Genomic DNA, 22,395 nt, shown 5'->3' with positions numbered 1-22,395 from the left:
TAATTTTTTATTATGAAATTAATTATCAATGTAGGTTTTAGTCACACTTTAAATTTATCATTCCTTCTCAATAATAAATTTTGTAAGGATTAAATTTAGGATCTCCTCTACCAATTTGCTATGTGATTGCAATATCATTAATTGGGAGCTCACCTGATTGAATGATTATTTTTAGAGTAAATAGTCATTTTTCATCTCTGCATATGTAGATTATTGAAAAATCTGTCTTCGAAAAATAAAAATTTAAATTTTAGTTCCCAAAAGTGAGAAAAGTGTGTGATAAATCTATCTATCTATCTGTTAACTTTGGTCCGTTATCGTTAATGAAAGAGTCTGCGTGGTACATTTAAAAATAAATTTGTTAGCATTCTACACATTCAGATGAAAATTACTATTTATCCAAAATATAATTTAATTTTCATCTTCCTCTCTTTGTTTAATCATTACAAGAATAACACTACAATAAGCACTTAAAAAATAGGAAAATAAACATAAGTTAGAACATACATAATAATAAGCATAATATTGACTAATAAGCATAATTTGTTTATATTACTCTAAAATTTCTAATGTGACAATATATTTCCCCAAATATGAGACTCAAACAAAAATACATAATCATTAAGTTAATCTTTACAAAAAAAATGAGACACAACTCAATTTTATCACTACCTAATATTGTCACAATAAAAATTTCAAAGCAACAGATAAATTATGCTTATCATTCAATATTATGCTTATTATTATGTTTGTTCTACGGTTTGATTGCTTTCCTATTTTTTAAGTGTTTATTGTAATGTTTTACTTGCAACAATTATAAAAAGAGAAAAAATGAAGATTAAATAATATTTTGAATAAATAGTTATTTTCGTCCATGAATGTGTAAAACGCTGACAAATTCGTTCTTGAATGTGTCATGTAGGCTCTTTCATTAATGATTACAGATGGAAGTTAACGGATGAATAAATTTGTTGCACTTTTTCACTTTTGGGAATTAAAATTTGAATTTTCATCATTTGATGATAAATTTGTCGACGTTCTACACATTCAAGAACAAAAATGACAATTTATCCTTATTTTTAAAATTAAATTCTTAAATAAGTTTTTCAACTCCTCATTGGCATGAATATAGTTGTGAAATCCGATTCGGCCCCGACCGATCAACCGGGATCCGGTGGCCTAACCGAGCCGGTTCCACTATTGGATCAATCACATAATTGACCTGAGATGACCCAATCGGTTAGGTCACCAGATTCCGGTTGGACTGGTTTGACCTAATCGATTTTAAAAATAAAAAATGAAAAATGAATCACCTCTACAATGCCATTTTGATGTCTTTTTATTATCAATTGTTATTTTGGAGTATGGATGAACTTTTCTTACTTAAATAATGTTAATTATATACTTATATATAATTAATACATATATAATTATAAATTTTTAATATATACCGGATTAAACAGGGTCAATTACTGACCCACTAATTAGAGTACTAACCCACTGATCCATTACCTCGACATGGTCAATGACTAGATCGGGTTTCACAACTATGAACATGTATTTTAGTTTTTTCATTTTTTAAATATAAATTTCAAAATAATACATGTTGAGTAAAATCAAAATTGAATTTATTTTTATTTAATTTTAAAACACTTTTAATTCAATTATTAAAACTAAAAAAAATGATTTGTGTTGCATATTTCAAGACATAATTTCTCAATTGGAATTATTTAGCCAAAACAGATAAGGATAGCTGGCACACATATTGTTACTTATTATACAATATTTTTTTGATCCAATCTCGTTGGCCTTTTCTATCCCTAACCGCTAGATTTTGCACGTTAATCAACATTAACATTTCTTAATTGATACCTTTGTCGGGCTTACTCACTTTGCTCGGCTGAAGTTCGTTACTGGACAAATGAATAATGAAGTTCGTCCTTTCTTTATTTTTATCTTTAAAAATAAAGGACCTATACCAAAACAGATCTTCAACCTTTCATTTTATTTTATTTTTTTTATAAAAAAAAAACAGATCTTCAAAAGATGCTCCCAATGGACTTCATAAAAATAAAAGGAAAACGGAATAGGAAATGACCAAGTACAATTTCCTTTCAATTCGACCCGTGCACAAGTTTTTTCTTTCTACAGTTACGGTTTTTTTAAAATATATATTTATTTATTTTCCTTCTAAACTACAAGTATCCTCTCCAGAAAAAGACAATCTCACTTAAATCAAATAAAAATACTATAAGAAAAAAGTATATAATGTAATAATGCATCACCGAAATAATTGATATATTTATTTTGTTAAGAATTATATGTAATCATACAAATCACGAAAGAGTATAAAAATATATTATATTAATGTGAAATGAACATAGGAATTTAACTTAATATGTTTTTTTTTCTTCTTAAATTGGGTCATTTTTATGGTCCCTTAAATTTAAAATTATTTTTTATCCATCAATTTAAATTATTTTTTTTTAGTCTCATGAAGTAAAAAACCATCATAAATTATACATTTAAACTGCCCAAAATAGTCAAGAACTAAAAAGAACATTTTTTGAAATTGAAAAACTATAAAAAAAACAAATTTAAATGTAGGAAATAAAAAAATAAAAATGATCCAAATTTGATGGAAAATACATATTTGAGTCTTTAATTTACAACTAGGACAAAGTTATAATTTTTTTAGACCACATATATTTTTCATCAGAAATAATCATATTTAAATTAGATATAATCATTATTGATATCAAAGTTTTTCCTTAAGTATCTAACCAACTACATGCATAAGTTATATTTTTTATTCTTCAATATTAATTGTCAATTTATTAATTTTTATTATTAAAAAATTTGAACCCACAATATCTTCTCACTCCTTTTTTTTCCTTCACTACAAATTAAATCATTCTTATAACTCCTTTATTCCTCTAACACAAAGTTGTATATACCATTAACAGTTAATAAATAAAACAGAAAAATATGAATACCAATATTGTCACACTTGTGATGATTTCTTCTTCTTTTGTATGACTATTACATGAATATCTGAATGCAAAATAATTTGGACACGTTTGATAGACAAACCCGTGGGCAAAGAGAAACAAACATGCTCCAATGTAACAGTATGAATGGCATTCTAAGCCATAGTATACGGAATGCAACAACCACATCACATAATATAGGCACATGTATGATGTTGTATATAGCAACACATGTGTAATAGGGTCCTACGAAACACGGACACGAACACAGACACGTGAACATCCATAGATATTTAAATTATAGAATATAATATGAGTGTCATATCAATGACACAGACACATATCAAACATCAGATACAATAAAAAAATGGAGTATCCGTGTTTCATAGATAGGGTCCCACGGAACCTCACATGCTGATGCAACTAAATCCATGACCTTGGAATTGGAGGCCCGTGTTATTTTGTCTTTCATCTAAAACAAATTTCAGTAACCACGTAAAGGATTAGGCTTTTTACATTCCATAAGAAAAGAATCTCAGTGTGTGCCGACGCTGGAGAGTGGAGTCACTCCAAACAAACGAGATAAGATACATTTTTATTATCCATAAGAATTCAAGAACGATATTAAATTTTTTACAATAAATTAAAAATTAGAATCAACTAATTAAATTAGACTTCTTTAATAATTTATTTTTTTAGCTTAAGGTTGATCTCTTCAATTATAAAAAAAAATTGATCTTGAAAGAGTTTTTATCATATTGAATTGGATATTAATCAGTTTCTTTATTTTACTAATAATGCTAATTTTAGATGACATGATAATTTTTTTTTATCTAATAAAAGGACTAACTCAATCTAACAGAAATATTTTGTTTTCAATAGGTTTTCTCTTTTGAAAGGTAATTTTGTTTTTGACATCATAGTTACACACTAGATATGGATTTCTCTTTGGATAAGAAGAGTACCCTTGTCGCTCCATATTTTGGAACTGGGAAGTTCCCTCTGCACAATTTTATTTTTATTCCAAAAAAGAATACTCAACTTTGTTGATACTTAAAAAAAAACACTTTAAAGAGCTAAAGTAAATATTTTTAGATTTAAGAAACTAAACTACAATAAAAATGAGATGAGAAACAAAATATGTATTTTAGCCAAACAAATTTTATGTACCTAAAAAGATATTTGCAAATAATCAACACTTGTAACAAATTAATTAGCCATTATTAATTATTGAAGTACTAAAAGTGAAAATGGAGGTGTTTGATTGAAGCTTTAGCATTGACAAAAGAAGGCGGCGGCTAAACAAAGCTCCAATCGCATGCCCAAAATAGAAGTGCATTGCTAGTTGCACACAAAAATAATAAATAAATGAAAATAAAATAGTAGTAAATCAAATTTACCCTCATAAATGCAGCAGCACCATGATCGGAAGTGTCTGTCCTTCATAATTGTCTGAACTCGTTAGGACATAATCACAGTACCATTTTAACAATGGTAACGTTTTCAGGTATCAAGTTTATACAAAAAAATATATACATGATTTCGTACAAATCAAATTTGTTATTATTCAACAACTAGTTAATTTTTTTAATAATAGTTACCTTATATATATTCAACAACTAAGATTTTAATGTCAATTTAAAAATTCATATTTTACTAGTGTGATTTGAATTTTGGTGCATAGTATTTGTCATTAGGCATTAGCTTCGAGGTCTGAACAGCTATCACATGAACATTTTTTGAGAGTGGCATGGCATGGAATGACAAAAATGAAATGGGAGCCTCTGGTGTACTGTGGAATCAGAAACAAAATAAAAGGTGTACCCCACGAAAGCATCAATTAAAATTGTTGTTCTTCCTCTTCAGTGCGCATTTATTCAGAGCCAAACAAACAAAAGTACAAAAAACCCTCTCACTCTCACTCATTCACACACACAAACAAACCCGCTTTCTCTCTCTTTCTCTCTCACACACACACCGGTCTTTCTCAAAAGTCTAATAAAACCTATTGTAGCAGCAAGAAGCTGTGAAATGGTGTTCCCAAAATGGGGTGGTTAACACTTAAGACACATAAAAATGAACACACTCTTGTTGTACCTTGAAGCCTTTAAATAAAATTTTCATCTTTCTTCTCTTCCAACTCCTCCACCATGCTCTGCTGGCTTGAATCTTTGGTGGGATTGTTGGCTTTTCTTGGAATACAGCTTCCTGTCATAATGGCTGGTTAGTTCATTCTTAAAGTTCTTTTCTTTCGTAGCTTTGCTTCAATATGTTTCACCCTTTCGCCTTGTTATGATGCTGGTGCATTGATTTGTGGAATCTCTTTTACCCATCTTGGGGGTAAGGAATGGTGTCAACTGTCAAGTTAGGAATGAATGAGAATGGGTGTATGTGTATATATTAATGTGAATGTGAAAAAAATTGGAACTTGTGTTTGATATTCTTGCAGCATTTACTCATTGGTCGTAGTAGTTATGATTGATTTTCCCCGTTGCATTGCATTCTTGACCTATTGGGAAACTAAAATAAAAGGGATGAGAAAAAGGATTGACAGGTGTTAATGAATCTGGACATTTATGCACTTTGTCAATGTGTTAATAACTTTTCTCTCACCTTGTTTTCCCAAAATTAATATTGCTTGAACACAAGAACAAGTATCTTGATGGAGTTGTGGTCATAACAAATGCTTTTACCACCAGAATGGTTGCAGAAATTAGTATTGAGAATTTTCAATCCACTGCTCTTACAAAATCACAATTACTCTAGGTTTGCTCATAGAGGACACGGAGTTATAGTACCTTCTAAAGAGCAGAAAGTAGAAACATTTGACCACATTTAATCTATAGATTAGAAATTAGATAAGGCTATCATTGCACACCTGGCATCCTCTGTGGTACTTTTAAATGGTTATAAACTATCTAAAATGGAAGTGTTCAGAATTGTGGTGAAAGTGAAGGTATTTATTGGTGATACAAAACAGTTACCAGTATCCATTTCAGATAGATGCTCTTCCACATTATTTTTCCATATTCAAGATTTATACATGGGGAATTATGACTTGGGCAGGGAGCCAAAAAATTTCATGGTGCACATATTGTGAACGTAAACACAAAACAATAATAATCAAAGAACTATGCATTCAAAACAAATACCGCAAGAATGCAATGAAATGAAACTAAGATTGAACTTATTTCAGGGTACAGTTTTATGTCCTGCGTTCTGAATACTGTCACAGAAACAGGATATGGCTGTACTCTTTACAGTTTCTCTAACCATTACCATGAGGGAAATGGCTAAGGAATTGACAAATAGAAAAAAAAATTATTAGTGAATATTTGGAAGTTACATTTTTTAATAAAATTTTCACTTTTGATTCCTGAACCATTTCCCTTAGGGTAATGGTTAGGAAACCTGATATCTTTGTATCTTTAGAATTGTGCATGTTAACTTTATGGGAGTTAACATGACTGGTCAATCTTTTTAAATGTACTAGTAGCAAACTGTTGGCAGTACAGGTGAAGGATTATAAATGTGATTTAGTGGTCTAATATCACTGCTCCTTTTGCAGATTGCCCTTTGAATTTTACTGGTTCAAACTTCACACTGGCTTCCTCCCTATGCTCTAACCATGGTGACAGGGGAAAATGTTGTCGCTACATTAACACTAACGTTGCAATTTCTGTTGCTCGTTTTGCTAATGCAACAGGCAACCTAGGGGTCCCTCAAAATGCATCTGACATCTGCCTCCAAACCATATTTCAAACCTTGGAACTTAATGGAGTTGCACAAAATGCAACAGCTTTTTGTGGTTTTGGGACAAAAATTCCCGTTAATTATGAATGCAAGGGGAGAACTAGTGTTGTCCAAATGCTGCAATCCCCCAGATTTACGGAGGTCACAAAAAATTGCAAAGCGCCACTAGGAGAGGAAAGTAAATGTAAGAAGTGCTTAAATGCCGGCTTTGGTTATCTGCATCATATCGGAATTGAAGATAATATAACACTAAGTACATGTCGTGATGCCACTTTTGCTGCACTAGCAAGCCAAGTTGATGAGACATCTATTATTGACATTGCAATTTGCTTCTTCGGGGTTCAAGGACTTCTCATACCTCCTGGTACAGTTTTAAATTAATTTTATTAACAGGAATCAGTCTGATGCTGTCCCTCTTCAGCTTTCTTTTTTTTTTTGTGATGGTTTTTGTTACCTCTTCAGGTCTCTCTGTGTGCATGAGTTCCTCCATGTGTTAATGCTACTACATACATTATATAATTATGTCTGAGACTTATTATGATGTGAAGCTGATAAAATAGATGAGATCTTTACTTTAGAATGCTATAGATCCTCTTCATAATCATTTCTTACTAAATAAACAGTCGTTGGACAAATCCCTTTCCATTGGTACGACAGTAAAAGAATAGAAAACAGTATTAACTAAACTATGCTTGAACAAACTGTATAAAGTCTAGTTATAATAATTAATGTGTGCCAAATGACTTCTCTTTTTGTTTTCTTTTTACCCTATTAAATATACATTCTACAGATACAATGAAGTCTGTGTATTGTTACCAATAAAGTAAAATTTAGCTGATAATGCTTTTACATTTGTGATGCCAGTTTCAGAGTCATCCCCACCCTTGCCTGCTCCTAAGGCTTCTCCAAGCCCCCCACGGGTTGCTGATGGTCCAAGTCATCCATTGTTAAGTGCGCCTTTAAAGGGAAACCACCATTCATATCATTTGACATTAGTTCCAGGTATTGCTATTGCAGTTACAGCTGTTGCTGTTATCACACTCATAGTCTTGATAGTTCTAATTCGCCAGAAAAGCAGAGAGCTAGACGAGCCTGATAATTTTGGTAAATCCTGTTCGAAAACCTTACCTCCTTGTGCAACATGGAAATTTCAGGAAGGTAAGGTTCTGGTTGATCACACTTGTTCTGTTTATTTCTTCTTAGAAGTGATATATTGAAACCAGCACTTTATTTTTTCTTACTATGCTTCCTGTTTGGGGTGCGGGTGTGGGGGTGGTATACAGGTTCTTCGTCTATGTTTCGAAAATTCAGCTACAGGGAGATAAAAAAGGCAACAAACGATTTTAGCACTGTCATTGGCCAAGGGGGATTTGGAACTGTGTATAAAGCTCAATTTTCTGATGGACTGATCGTAGCAGTAAAAAGGATGAACAGAATATCTGAGCAGGGGGAGGATGAGTTCTGCAGAGAAATTGAACTTCTTGCTCGGCTGCACCATCGGCATCTTGTTGCTTTAAGAGGCTTTTGCATTAAAAAATGTGAGAGGTATCTGTTTCTGTGTGCTTATTGTCTTCTTTGACATCATTTACCAATGAATCAAACCATTCTGCATCTTTATGGCAGGTTTCTGATGTATGAATACATGGGAAATGGAAGCTTGAAAGATCATCTTCATTGTATGCCTCTCAATATCTATACATCGTTCTACCTTAAAAACATAACACACGCACACGCATACACTCACATATTGTTTTGAATAGCATATTTACGATAATATTTGGTTCGATTACAAATGGAACATCCAGCTTCCCCCCTTGTGCTTGTATTCATTTTCACGTGGATCTTATGTATGCGCTTTTCTGCATCTTTTTTTAACTCGGCACTTTCAGCCAGACTGAACATGACAATAAAACATGTTATGCACCAAATTAATTGCATTAAAGTAGTGAGGAAACAGATCAATATCTTAGCTTGTTTTCCCTATTAACCCCTTAATATATTTTGTTGATTTGTTCAGCCCCTGGTAAAACACCTTTAAGTTGGCGAACTAGAATCCAAATTGCCATTGATGTCGCCAATGCACTGGTAATATCTCTTATTGGTTTAATTTCGAGATTTAGTTCAATTGACTGGATGATTGCTTTTAATCCTCTCTTTTCTTTATTCTTTTATTTTATGGATTTTAATTTTCAATCTCATTCTCGGGCAGGAGTACCTCCATTTCTATTGCGATCCTCCTCTGTGTCACAGAGATATTAAATCCAGCAACACTTTACTGGATGAGAACTTCGTTGCTAAGGTTGGATGACCCTCATACTGCATGCCACCATTTCTACTGTTAATATTCATTGTCTTTTTGTAGTCCAAGAGTTCAAAATAATGCAAAATTTATATGATGTTATAGATGGATAGTGCAAATCTACACTCTCCCATCAGATGCCGTAAGTATTAACTAACTCCTTTATTCCTGTATTACGTCATTTCACAGATAGCTGATTTTGGCCTTGCACAAGCTTCAAAAGATGGCTCAGTATGCTTTGAACCTGTAAACACCGAAATCCGGGGAACTCCAGGTATAAAATTCTTTTCTTCATTATATTTATCTTAACTGATTTTGGCTTTGTACACAATTCAGAGGATAGTTCTATATCCAGGGAACTACAGCCATCATTGACAATACTTAATTTTGGATGTTAAATTCAATTCCAGGTTATATGGATCCTGAATATATTGTTACTCAAGAGCTCACGGAGAAAAGCGATATATACAGTTTTGGGGTGTTACTACTTGAAATTGTGACAGGAAGACGAGCCATTCAAGATAATAAGAATTTGGTAGAATGGGCTCAACCATACATGGAATCAGACACAAGATTATTGGAGCTAGTAGATCCCAATGTGAGGGAGTCTTTTGACTTGGATCAGCTCCAAACAGTAATCTCTATAGTAGTATGGTGCACACAGAGAGAAGGAAGGGCAAGGCCTTCGATAAAACAGGTACTTAGGCTTCTGTATGAGACATCAGAACCAATGCACAGTGAGTTTCTACAAGCAGTTGAAGATGAAGAAGGTCAGGGAAGTCAGCATAGAGGCAGAAGAAGCAAGGGGAAAATGCTCAGAAATGAGGCATTGTTTCACAGCGGAGATGGAAGATATCTTGCTTCATCTTCAAGTACGTCTCGGTCGTATTGCAGTAGAACCTTTTTACTTGAGAGTGGCTCTCCACAGTCTCCGCCAAATATGTTCTCTCTCTGAAACAATCTTTAGGTTCTTCAAGTTGGCTTCAATTTTGCATTTCTCATTTACTCACTGACTTGTGGATTTGTTAGAAGTAGGAGAAACTCTTTTAAGGTGTCCATATATTAAAATCTTGGGAGAAATGAGAAATATAGTGTTTTCTTTGCTTTTATTATCCCCATTGGCTTGCCGTTGCACACAGTTTAAGTTAAGAAACACGAGCAATGTTGATGATTATATTATACTATACTTTTAAGAAATTGTTTTAAGGGAACCTTTCACACCTACACACAGTGCCTGGAATTGGGTTTTTTTGAGGACAGATTTCAATTTCATAGTCATGCATGAAAATTTCCTCTTTGCAAGGCATGGTTCCAAAGGAGAAGCTTCAGGTCATGGTATAACACTGTTTGAGAAGTTATAAACTTGGAATGCACAAGTCAATAAGCCGTTCTATCTTTCTTGACTAAGATACGCGGTAGAGGGGCCATAATTGTGGGAAAAACGTGAAAAAATGAAAGTCGTAAAGAGTTGCTTCACTTTGAACCTGAAAACATAATTGATTTGCTGCCACCACACTCTGCCGCCTGGCTGGTCAGCCACCATATTTGCAGTGGCAACCTTTTATGACATTAGTAAAAACTGTAAAAGCATTGGTAGACATTGATATTTAAACTTTAAAAAAGTACTATTACACAAGTTTTATTCCGTATAATTTTTTTTCTCCTTACTAGCTGTAGGTGTTGATCCTTATTTTCATAAAGGATAATCCCTTTAGTTTCTTTTTATTAAGATATTCAGTAACGACCATAGTCAATCAACTCCTACTGAAACTTCTTGGGACAGAACCATAAATGGAATGATGTTCAACTAGTAATCAGTATCACGAAAAGTCAACATGTATGAAAAAAGTGTACATTGAGATAGAATACAAGATAGAAGTACAAAAGCCACTACTCGTACATGTCTCTCCTATAAGTAGCTAATCGGCTGCAGAGACTGGAAGAAAACACAAACTTTAGAAAAGATAAAAATACATGCAGGACAGTGACTAAAAAAAACACATACGCCCAGCATATCATTTTTACTAAACATCTAAGGAGTAAAAACACAGAAAAGGATGAGGTTGCTAGAGAGAACAAGTAATTCCTAAGCATAAGTTTAAAACATCAGAATGGTTAAAGTAGATGCAGTCCGTTGCTGAGTTTTCTAACCACCTACAGCAGCCAGGAACTTCTTCTTGCTTACTGGTTCCTCATGCAGTACCACCACATCACTCACTTTCTCAAACAAATCTTCCAACTTGTCCACACCAAATCTCTGATATTCCAGTTGTTTCTTGTAACGCTGCTGGTATATAGCCTCAAAACAACCTAGGAATATGCGACAAGAATAGCTTACCAGAATCTCTTGCAGCTCATACTTAAATTGCTCAATAAAACGGTCATCAATTTCACATTTGGCAGCTCTACCCTGATTCCCCTTCCCTATGCAACTTCTTTCATCATGCTCTTCGATGACTACTCTTTCTTCATCTGAGAACTCATCTGAAGAGCATCCACCAGTGACAATATTCACATTCTCTTCCTGGGCTTCCTTTCCTTTCTTGTCTTTCTTTGCCAGAGAGAGAGGAGGAGCACTTGGGCCTGCCTTCCAGTTTCTGAGATACACAAATTTCCGATTCCCTTTCCCTTCCACAGCCAGGGCATCGCCCATCTTCTTGAAAAGATTGACCAACTTTATTGCTCCATATTCAGATACATAAAGAGGTCTCCCATAAAGTTTCTGGTACTCTGCTGGAACTCGGGCCAGAGGTAGGCATCCTCCAAAAAGTTCGAGCAACCTTACCAGCTGCCCCTTGAGACCATTTAAATCCCCAGGCTGTACCCATAACTGACATTCATTAAGGTCACTCGAAGGCATCATAGACCCTCCTGGAACATCATTCAATACAGATGGAAGGCTATGTGTTCTCATAGTTGTAGGCAAGCAAGTCGTGTTCAATGTGCCATTGTTGTATTCAGACAGAGATTGTGACACCATTGAGAATTCCCTTGAGTTATAATAGCTCTGTGACATACCTCTATAAACTATTGCTTCTTCTTCATTTTGTCCATCAGAGTTGTCATTGATATGGCATCCCATAAAGTGTCCAGCAAGTTCAACTGGACCTCCACGTGGTGGCACTAAAGCCTTCGAAGGGGGCACAAAGCCTTCTCCACGAACCACACTAGGCCAGTCCCAAACAAATTTACCAGCATTGCATAGGGCAGAAGAAACACCCACGTTAGCAGGGATGACAAGAATTACAGTATATCCCCGCTGACCAAGAATGTGAAGTGCTGGTGCAAAATCAACATCCCCAGATATAAGCATGATAGAGGATGGTGGAGGGTTGTCAAGAGCAAATAAGAACATGTCGACCAAGATAGCTTTATCAGCAGCATCTTTTCTCCCATTGGGAACATCAATAAGTTTAACGCCAGTTCTCTGACAGCCCTCTCTAAGTCGCCTAGGGAAAGCATTGAAATCCCCATAAGCAGAAAACATCATAACAGCTCCTTTAATTACTGGGTGCACCCGTAAAGCCATTCTTATATTACCTGCTACATCCTCAGGGCGCACATCACATGGAACTGGACAATTTTCAATATCCCAAAGGATTGCTACTGGGCCATCTAAGGAGCTATAGAGTTGCTGGTTTAAAGGACATTGAAGAATGTTTGCGTTTGATTCAGTCATAGTCTTCCCTTTTTGTTCCAAAGTGTCTGACGCTATTATTGGTGTTGATTTACTTGGGGTAGCCATCAATGCACTAGAAAATCAGATGTTCCTGCACATAATGGAGTGAAGACATCATTAAACAAACAAATCCCCAAAAACATCTTATTGCAACATAGTGAGAAGGTAAGACTATAGGCATGAATACTCTAACCATAAAACACAAAATAGACACACTTGATGCACCATAAAAGAGAAACAAGACCTACAGAACTAGAATAAAAACAGATTTTTTCCCTTCAATCAGAAGCCGGTTAAGACTTACAGAGTATCTATTCTAGGAACTATCCTGTGTCAACACAGGCTACCAAACAGTAATTAAAATTTAAAACCACTAGAGCAAGAAGCAGAACTGCCTCATTGCCAAAGAAAGCACAAGGTAATATATCTACTAAACAGATTCCACAGTGGAAATCAATGGTAAGGATATCAAACTAAGGACTAACAAGATTATTGAACCCACCTACCCCCCAAAATAAAGATTCTGAAATATATTCAAAAGTCAAAACATAAAATGATTTCATCAGATAATATGATTTGCATCCATCACTCACTTTATATGCATCAGTTCAATCCATGTATTTAACATAAATTAGAGGACAATTAGGGAATCCCAATCATAAGACAATAACGTCAAGCCAAGTTCACTGTCCCAGTATCACAAGGGTCTATAATCACTTAATGATGTCCTCCAGTGATTGAAAACGACATCAACAAAACACCACAATTCACAAGCCCCAACTCTTACCCCCGCACCACTGCATATACTGAACGAAGAGCCAAGACCCCATTCCAATTTCATTGAGATCAACACTAACAACTAAACAACCCAAATCAAAAGAAACACACTTTATGCAATTTCTACCACTTATCCCTACAACAAAGCACTCAAAAACACACAACCAGCAAAAAAAATGAAGTTCCACAAACCTAGGTCCGGCAAAGCAAGATTCAGAGCAAAGAAATTCCATCAGAAAAAAAAGCACATATTTGAACAGAAAGCAGCAATATTTATTCCAAATTGCCCATCCATACAAGTCAGAGAGCAAAATTGTTCTAATCAGAACCAAATCGGAGCAAAAGTGTTGGAAAAAGCAGGGAACTCAAAACCCAAAATCCCACAGCACGCGTTATCTAAATCTATAATATAAACATCTTTCACTGCAACCGAAAATGAAGAAAATAAATAAGAGAGATACCAAATATTTAGTGGCAGTAATTGGAGAATAATTGGGGTTGTAATCAAATTGGATGCTGCAGAAACATGAATCCGCGTGCTGATTAAGGAAGCAAAAGAATGATGAATAGAATCCCGAAGATGGATACCGTACAAGAAACGCGTGATATTATTGAAGAATCGGATAGAGAGAGTTGAGGAAGTAATTTAAGGAACAAGGATACGGCTAGGTGTGGTGTTGTGTTGTGTTGGGTGGGTGCGTTTTTTATTGAGATTTTTCACTTTAGTACTAGCGGAAGGAAAGAGTGAAAGTGAAGAAGGATTAATTGGGACATTAGGACTTAAGGATTAATCGAGATTTGAATATTTTACTTTAGTTTCTTATGGCATTATTATTATTATTATTTTTATAAAAGTTTCTTGTGGCATTATGATGTTTACATTGGAACCACTATGGTGGGTCCAATAATAATGGGAAATTTGAGATAATATACAAAATATTTTATGTTCAAACTTCACTACAATTATTATAAAAAAAAATTCTTATATTCCTATATTCTTATATAAAAGCAAAATATAGCAAATATGTTTATCCTTGGTATCCTAAAAACTAATGAAAAAATATGTATAAGGAAGAATGTGTTAGCATTCTATTTAAATAATAAAACAATCACGAGCTTCTTTTTTTCCTTTTTATGAAAAAAAGTTGTGTGTAATTGGCATAGCTACAAAAATTAAATAATATATTCATATATTGTCTGTTGCTAATGCACCTTAAACAGAAAAAAATGATAATATGTATATATGTAAGAGATTATTTGGTATGGATTCAACATTAGATAGTATAAATGGTTACATCCTCTTATTTTATTCTACTTTTATTTAATTTTTATATGATTTTTTATCTTATTTTATTATGTCCACCAAACACACCTTAATTGTTATTGTTTACCGTATATAGTAAGATAAAGCAAAATTATGATATTGGTTTCTTTTTATTCATTATCTCAAATGTCTTTATCAAATTGATAATATTAATTTATCATTTATTAATTTTATCAGCATACTAATTACTTTTGAAATAGCATAAAAAAATTAATCACTTTTGAAATAATGAATTGAAATACCCTTTTTATCCCTCTAATTTAACATTTTTTTTCATTTTTATCCTTGAAAAAAATCATTTTACTTCTTGCAAAAAATGTGTTTTGTTTTTTGTCCTTAAAGTGTTTTAGATAACACTTTAAATAGTAAAAAAGTGTTTTGAAGAGTAAAAAACACCTTCTAAAGTATTTTAAGAACGAAAAACAAAATAAATGCATTTTACAAAAATTAAAACAAAAAAAGAATTAAATTGTAATTTTGGTCTTTCTACTTTTTTAAATCCATGATTTTGGTCCTCTGGATTTTTAATTGTAATATTTAATCCTCCTAATTTTATAAATTTGTAATTTTAATCTTCTTATAGATTATTAACTAATAATTGTAATTACTATAGATATTAAATTAATTATAAATTAAATAAAATTATTAATCATTAAAAACTTTAATAAAAGACTATTAATCCTAATGTGATGTGACTCCTAGTGGGTATGTTTGGAAAATTAGAATTAAACAATTTTTATTCAATTTTTAAATAATTGATGGTTTTGATTAATTTAAAATTAATTTAATATCTCAATTAATTATAATTATTTGTCAATAATCTATCAGGAGGATCAAAATCATCAATTTATAAGACTAGGGGATCAAATGTTACAATTCAAATTCAGGAGGATTAAAATCATGAATTTGAAAAATTAGAGGGATCAAAATTACAATTTAGCTAAAAAAAATTGAAGGAATGAAAATGAAAAAAAAAAACACTAAATTGCAAGAAGAAAAAATGTATTTAATAAACACTAGTCTTTTAGCCATGGTAATGCACATGATAAATACTTAATTTTTGTATAACTAAAATTTATAATAAATAATTATTTTTAGTATATAAATCATATTATAATTAAAATTTGTAATAATTAACTATTTTAAACATATAAATTATATTTTAAATTTACAATAAAAAATTTATATTGTGATATAATATTATTTTTAACTATTGATATTTTCTTTAAAAAAAATTAGTAGTTGTTTGATATACAATTTTTTTTAGTTACTTGTAGCAGTTTTTGAAACCTTAATTTACTTAGTCATCTTAAAAGGTTAGTTTATAACTTTAAGAATAGTTAAAAATGTGTATTCTATTTTTTGGATATTTTTATATTATACTGTTTATCTTAACTATTATACTATTTACAATATTTATTTTATTATTTTAACATTATAGTTAAGATATTGATAGATGATAGATGTTCATTTTATTTTACTTTTTCATTTTTTTCTTTTATTTTTAACATTATATTTTAAGATATTTTACTCATTACACTAATTAAGATAATGTTATTATGATGTCTACTTAAAAGTATGTGATTTCTACTTTTTCTAAATATTTGGTTGCAATTTCATTTTATAAGATCAGTAATAAAATATTTAATATGACATGGAAAACTCGCATGACAACGAGGAAGATGAAGAGGAGCAGCAGGAAGGTTTGATGATTCGGGAGAAAAACTTGGAGAGTATGATTGCCCGACTTTGATACTCTCTGAAAATGAAGAACACGGGATTGGGAGGTCTTGGTTGAGGGTTGTTATTGTCAAATTACTTGGACGAAAAATAGGGTTTAAAGCCAAGGTTAAAACAAAGCTAAGACTGGAGTTATAAGGTTGGTTGGTTAGATAGAAAAAAAAAAAGTGTAGTTTTATCTGCTAATAAAAAAAAACTACATTTAAGTGTCGATAAAAATAAAAACAAACAAAGCTAAGGCTAATCTATGACCATTATTTGGTGGCTCGGGAATGGAGTACAAATTTTCATCTGCCATGTGAAGCTATTGAAAGGGTGGTTGTTTGGATTAGGTTTTCTGGGTTGCCTATTGAGTACTATGATGTAGGGTTCTTTGTGCTGTGGGAGATCACAAAGGGATCGAGGAAGGCCAAGAAGACCTAGTAAGTTAAAAAAAATAATCAGATAATAAAAAAAATGAAACCTAGTTATCTGATGTAAGATATATTATTATTATTATAATATAAATAGATAATAAATATTATAGTTTATCAATTTTCTTTAATGTTACATTGCATTATGATAAATCATATTTGCTTTTTTAAATGTTTCAATATCGATATGAACAATGATACCTATTAAATAATTATATTTAATTTATGATAATGCCATCATTAATCAATAGTATACTATAATGTATTAGGATAATAGTTATTTTGTATAGATATTATATGTAATTAAAACTAATATTATATACTTATGTTGTTAAGAAACTAGTGTCTTTTCCTCCCGTTTAATTTTAAAATTTACAAGAATATAAGATTATATAAGATGAATTTAATTTATAAATAAATAATGACAGTAAAATTATATATTTCTGTTTTATACTTTTATTCTTATCAGTATATCTAATTAACATTAGTCGGCCTTAAACTAATGAGTAAGGAAAACAAAACAAAAAAATTTAATAACATTACTTGTTTAAATACTATTACATAAAGTTAAGCATTTTGTTTGGCACACAATTCATACCATCAGAGTTATTTTTTATATGCCTTTCCAAGTTCAATCTTGTGGAAGCATGACAACAAGGATTCCAATTTAAAAATTAGTATCATTTTCTTCTCAGACCATTTTGAAAAGGACTGTACAACAAGGTTTGAAACTTCACATAAAAAGTAATTAAATAAAGAGTATCTACTGAATGAATGAGTATATCAGGTACATAAATTTTGGCTTCAATCTTTTGGTCCACACATTTCAAACTTAATAAGATGTGTTGAAGATATTGAGTAATCATGAGACCAAAGATCCTCAATTGGTACAATTGTTCAAGAACAACTAGAAGGGTAAAATACATAGGCTGTCCTCTTTCAGTCTTGAAGCACTATGGAAAAAAGGACTAGCAGTTGATAGACCTCCTCTCTTCAAGGGTCAACACTCAACACTATGAGTAACAGAATTCTTTGATGCTTGTCATATAGACGTGTGGGATGTAGTGGAAAATGAGAACTACATTCCCATAGATAAGAAAGGTTAAGAGAACCCTCGATCTGCATGGACAAATTATCATTAGACCAAGTATCTTCTACACTCAAAGGCTAGGAACTCATTCATGTATGCTTTGTCTGAAGCGGAATATGGAAAGGTTCATAGTCCTAAATTTGCTAAGCAAATGTGGGACACCTTAACTCTTGCTTATGAAGAAACCTCATAAGTTAAAGACTCTAAGATATTCATGCTAATTCACCGATATGAATTGTATAAAAGGGAGGACCCTGAAACCATCGAACAATATTGTTTGGACAATTCCAAACCATTATGAACAATTTAAGGTCCTAAGTAAAACTTATGATAATCTTGATCATATAACAAAAATTTTGTGAAATTTGCTTAAGCAGTAAAAACCATAGGTGATAGCTCTATGTGCCTCAAATGATTTTAAGTCTGTACCTGTGGAAGAGCTTGTTGGAACTCTCAAAGTTCACGAGTTGGAGCTGATGGAGGATGAAGGACAAAGAAAAGGCAAGTTTATTTCCTCAAAGGTCCAAAAAGCTTTAAAAAGGTCCTTCTCCAAAGCAAATGGTTATTTTCAAGCAAAATAAATAATTTTTTATTCTACTTGCTTATTAATTGGGCAGGGGATTTCAAAGACCTTTGCTTGTAGAGATTTAATATATTAATTACATATTTATCCGTAATCATATATATGTAAATTTTTCCTTTTTTAAACTTTTGGTTGGTAAAGGAATTGAATTTTTTGGCTTTTGGATTGAGATTTTCCGATTAATGTATTGGTTCATGTCTTTCAACTTAGGGATATTTGATGAATGTATTTAAAGAAAAATATCATGTTATTGATGCTATAATTTTAAAAGTTTTGTTGTTTTTAAACTATGCAATTTAAAAGCCTGTGTTGTTCTGTACCTTAGTGTGAATCAAACGCATTCTTTAGTATTGGAGAGTAGCAACTACTGCTCAAATCAAGCAGCAAAAGATCATTCAAATTCACTGTGTCCGTGATACTCTTCGTGGCTGCAAAATGATATTTCATAAAAAAAAAGAAAAAAAAAACAACAACAACAACAAATAGACTTAAGGCTGATCATTAGCGGTCTCGCGCTATTATGGAAGTATCTTAACAAAATATGTACAGTACTCAGTAATGTTCAATAGACTGATAAAGTCCTCAAAATTCAAGAGCAAATGTTTATACCCATTTCTGTATTGATCCACGTTTAGGAGTTCAACACCCTCTCATCTCTCAATGGCGGCCAAATTAAACTATATTAGCATGGTATCACATACAGTGTAACTGTAACATCTCCAGTCATTTTTGAAAAACAAAACCATTGGTACAGCCTTAATTTGCATTTCAGTGTCTGTGTTGAGAACATAGCACCGACTTTGCCCAGGGTGATCTGTTGCAATCTCATCAATTATGGTCAGAACATGGGTGCCTGAAGCCAAGGAGGAACGAAGGGCGGGAAAGGGGAGAGGGATGTCAATGAGAAAGAGTTGCAGAAGTAACTCCAACTAAGGTTATGTTTGGATTGAAGTTTGGAAAGTATTTTTGCGAACTTCAATGTAAAATAACGAAATGAAGAAAGAAAAAGTTGTTGCTTCTAGAGTAAAAATATTTTGAGCTCTCCCAACTATAATCCAGACATGTACTACATACAAGACAACAAAATAGGAGAAAATTGTTTGCTAGTAATAAACTAGTCAGGTGTTGAGAACAGGAAGCTAAGTAGACATCATTTACAAAATACTCAGCAACTCTAACTAGAAATCGATAGAATAATCAACTAGCCATCACGCAACTGCTTGGAGATTTAAATGAGCAAAGGACAAAAACATTAGAGGGATCCTGAGTTTTAGTTCTCCTAATTTGTAGTAACAAAAGTATATAATCAAGAAGGGACTTGTAAACTGGTTTTGTAGGTCTAAGCATCACAAATTTAGGTACCAAACCATACATAATTAGTAACCTGTCATTCCATTCATACGGTTGGTGTCATTTACAGTCAGCAGGGATCAAGTTTTGCATAATTTAGCCTCCAATTACCAAATCCTTGTTAACTTCAACTCCCATGCTTTGTGTGTGCAGTCTGCAAAGCACAATTTCTCATATTGAAATTTACACATTCCATCAATCTCTACATCCATCATCCCACAGAAAACCCTGAAGAAATTAAGTAAAACCAAAACTAAGGGCAACACAAACAAGTTCAATTGTCTCTGCAATTTGTTGAAAATAAAAAAGATTTGTCACATGGCAATATCAAATGGTTGCAAAGCAATGATTAATGAATCGAGAATGCACTCTACAAGCAGTCGTGGTTTTTTCTTTTTATTCTTTCAAGCAGTAGTGGTTTGTCTAAATGCTAATGGGGCCAACAAAACTAAAAAACTACGGTCACAAAAGGTGAGAAACACTTTCACATAAGCCTAGTACACCAAAGTTGGGTGCACTGTGATTCCTTTTGACACAAATTACCAAATGGGCAAGACACAACTAAACAACAGAAAACTCTGAGTTTGATCACTACTCATCAACCAAAACCCAACATAAACGATTAAAACTATCCATATAAACACCATGTCCATGTAAATTGAACCCAAAGGTGTAAGTAAAATAAAAAATATAAATCAATGGCCTCAGACATTGTAGACGCGGATCAATTCACTGAACCAAAGAACAACAATTTCTCGAGTAATAATTAAACAAAAAACCAATGCTCAAGAGGCAGTGATATTTACACTCCCCACGTCCACTCTAACAACAAATTGAGCCCCAAAAAAATCGCATACACCTGGAAGCATCACCCATTCACCAATCTTTAAACCAATCAAGAATTCTTCGAATCGCGACAAAACTCCTTGGCCATGTTAGCCAAATTGTCACGCAAAGCCAAAGCCACGGAAGACACAGCCTCACCCTCAAATGCAGCAGCATTACAAAAACCTTGATTACAATCCTCAAACTCGGAAGCCAGAGCCGAAAAATCCTCCCTCATCAGCAAACTATTATGAAGAATGGAGCAGGCGCCAATGTAAGCCACAGCCATCTTAAGCTCCTCAGTCACGGGTTTCCTCAGCACCCCCCAATTCCTCAGACTGGCCGATGCCCTAAGCGCGGCAAGCCGCATAATTTGATGAGCAGAGTTGAAATTCTCTTCAGCAGAGCCAGGAGCAGGGTTTGTGTAAGGAACCATAAGCCAGGGAAGCAGAGGATACTGTGAATCGCCGATTAGATACTGATTAAACGGTGCGTTTGGGGCGTTCAGGAGGGTTCCTTGCTGGATGTCGTTGTAGAGAGAGGAGGCATGTAGAATTTGGGAATCAGATTTGTGTCCAAGGAAGCCAGCGACGATGGTGAGGATCCGCGAGGAGGAATCCACGACTATTTGCGCGGCTACTTGAGAAATCGAGACTTTGTTGTTAGGGATGTTGGCGTTGACTAAGATATTGAAGCGAGAGCAAAGAATGGAGCCACAGCAATTGGGGAGGCCGGAGAGGGTTTGGAAGGACTGCGAGACGGATGGGAGGTCCGAGGGAGAGGGAAAAGAGACCCAGAAGCGGAAGTTGGTGCAGAGGACGCGGCAGAGTTGTTTGACGCAGAATTTAGCGACGGGGACGGAGACGGAGAAGCGGGAGGAGATTTGGGGGTAGTCGGAGCCTTCGGCGAGGCGGGAGAGGCCGATGGCGAGGCGGGCGCCGGAGGAGAGGTTGAGGGAGTGGAAGAGGGCGGCGGGGTCGCGGCACTCGAGGAGGGGATCGAGGAGGCCGGAGAGCCACTGGAAGGAGGAGGAGGACATGAGGAAGGTGTTGCGGAAGGAGTCAGGGGTGCGGGTGAGGGGATTGGGGAGTTGGAAATGGCGTTGGCGTTTGCGTTTGCGTTTGCGTTGGAGGAATTTGTGGGGTTCGGGGGAGAGGGTGGCGGCGAGTTGGTGGGAGAAGAGGAGGAGGGGGAGGATGGAGTTGTTTGGAGGGAAAGGGAAAATGTTGTGGAGGAGTAAGAGGAGGAGTTGGGAGACAAGGGAGGAGAGTATGGCGGCTAATTTGCGAGATTCCATAATCAAGAAAAGGGAACGGGAATCGAGGTTGGAGTTGGAGTGGGAGTGGCTTTCTTAATGTTCTGACACAACTGCCCTTTCATTGGCTCCAAGCGTATCACGATGAACCTTCCATTTCGGCGCAGGTCTCAGCTTTTCGAACCTTCCATTTCTGCCGCACGTGCCACACCTACGATTCTCAATTCACTATACCCAGATAGATACATCATTTCCACAATGTCTGTGCTAGTTGTCTAACCATTATGTCAATCTGTCGGATTCTTGGTGGACAATGC

At 33.9% G+C, this 22,395-nt stretch overlaps 2 protein-coding genes across 2 annotated transcripts; one reads left to right on the top strand and one right to left on the bottom strand.

The window, feature by feature from the left end:
• The first annotated feature begins 4,887 nt into the window (after positions 1-4,887).
• On the top strand, positions 4,888-10,248 carry LOC114386108 (probable receptor-like protein kinase At1g49730). The gene is made up of 9 exons (XM_028346114.1): positions 4,888-5,213; positions 6,559-7,107; positions 7,608-7,901; positions 8,027-8,288; positions 8,367-8,419; positions 8,761-8,828; positions 8,953-9,042; positions 9,232-9,316; positions 9,453-10,248. Exons 1-9 carry the CDS (start codon positions 5,141-5,143, stop codon positions 9,995-9,997), a joined length of 2,019 nt encoding a protein of 672 aa, XP_028201915.1. The 5' UTR covers positions 4,888-5,140; the 3' UTR covers positions 9,998-10,248.
• A 582-nt stretch (positions 10,249-10,830) lies between these two features.
• On the bottom strand, positions 10,831-14,237 carry LOC114386116. Its single transcript, XM_028346121.1, has 2 exons — positions 13,960-14,237; positions 10,831-12,812 (listed from the first exon to the last, which is right to left on the bottom strand). Exon 2 carries the CDS (start codon positions 12,785-12,787, stop codon positions 11,189-11,191), a length of 1,599 nt encoding a protein of 532 aa, XP_028201922.1. The 5' UTR covers positions 12,788-12,812; positions 13,960-14,237; the 3' UTR covers positions 10,831-11,188.
• Positions 14,238-22,395: the final 8,158 nt, after the last annotated feature.

This window comes from Glycine soja, chromosome 2 (genome assembly GCF_004193775.1).
Source record: "Glycine soja cultivar W05 chromosome 2, ASM419377v2, whole genome shotgun sequence".
Lineage (NCBI taxonomy): Eukaryota > Viridiplantae > Streptophyta > Magnoliopsida > Fabales > Fabaceae > Glycine > Glycine soja.
This window is presented reverse-complemented; position numbering and strand designations above follow the sequence as displayed.

Bases quoted from the DNA above. Each gene is read 5' to 3' on its own strand.
- LOC114386108 (XM_028346114.1), top strand. From the start codon at position 5,141: ATGCTCTGCTGGCTTGAATCTTTGGTGGGATTGTTGGCTTTTCTTGGA. The intron at 7,108-7,607 runs GTACAGTTTTAA...TTGTGATGCCAG, and splicing joins AGGACTTCTCATACCTCCTG to TTTCAGAGTCATCCCCACCC. The intron at 7,902-8,026 runs GTAAGGTTCTGG...GGTGGTATACAG, and splicing joins AACATGGAAATTTCAGGAAG to GTTCTTCGTCTATGTTTCGA.
- LOC114386116 (XM_028346121.1), bottom strand. From the start codon at position 12,787: ATGGCTACCCCAAGTAAATCAACACCAATAATAGCGTCAGACACTTTG.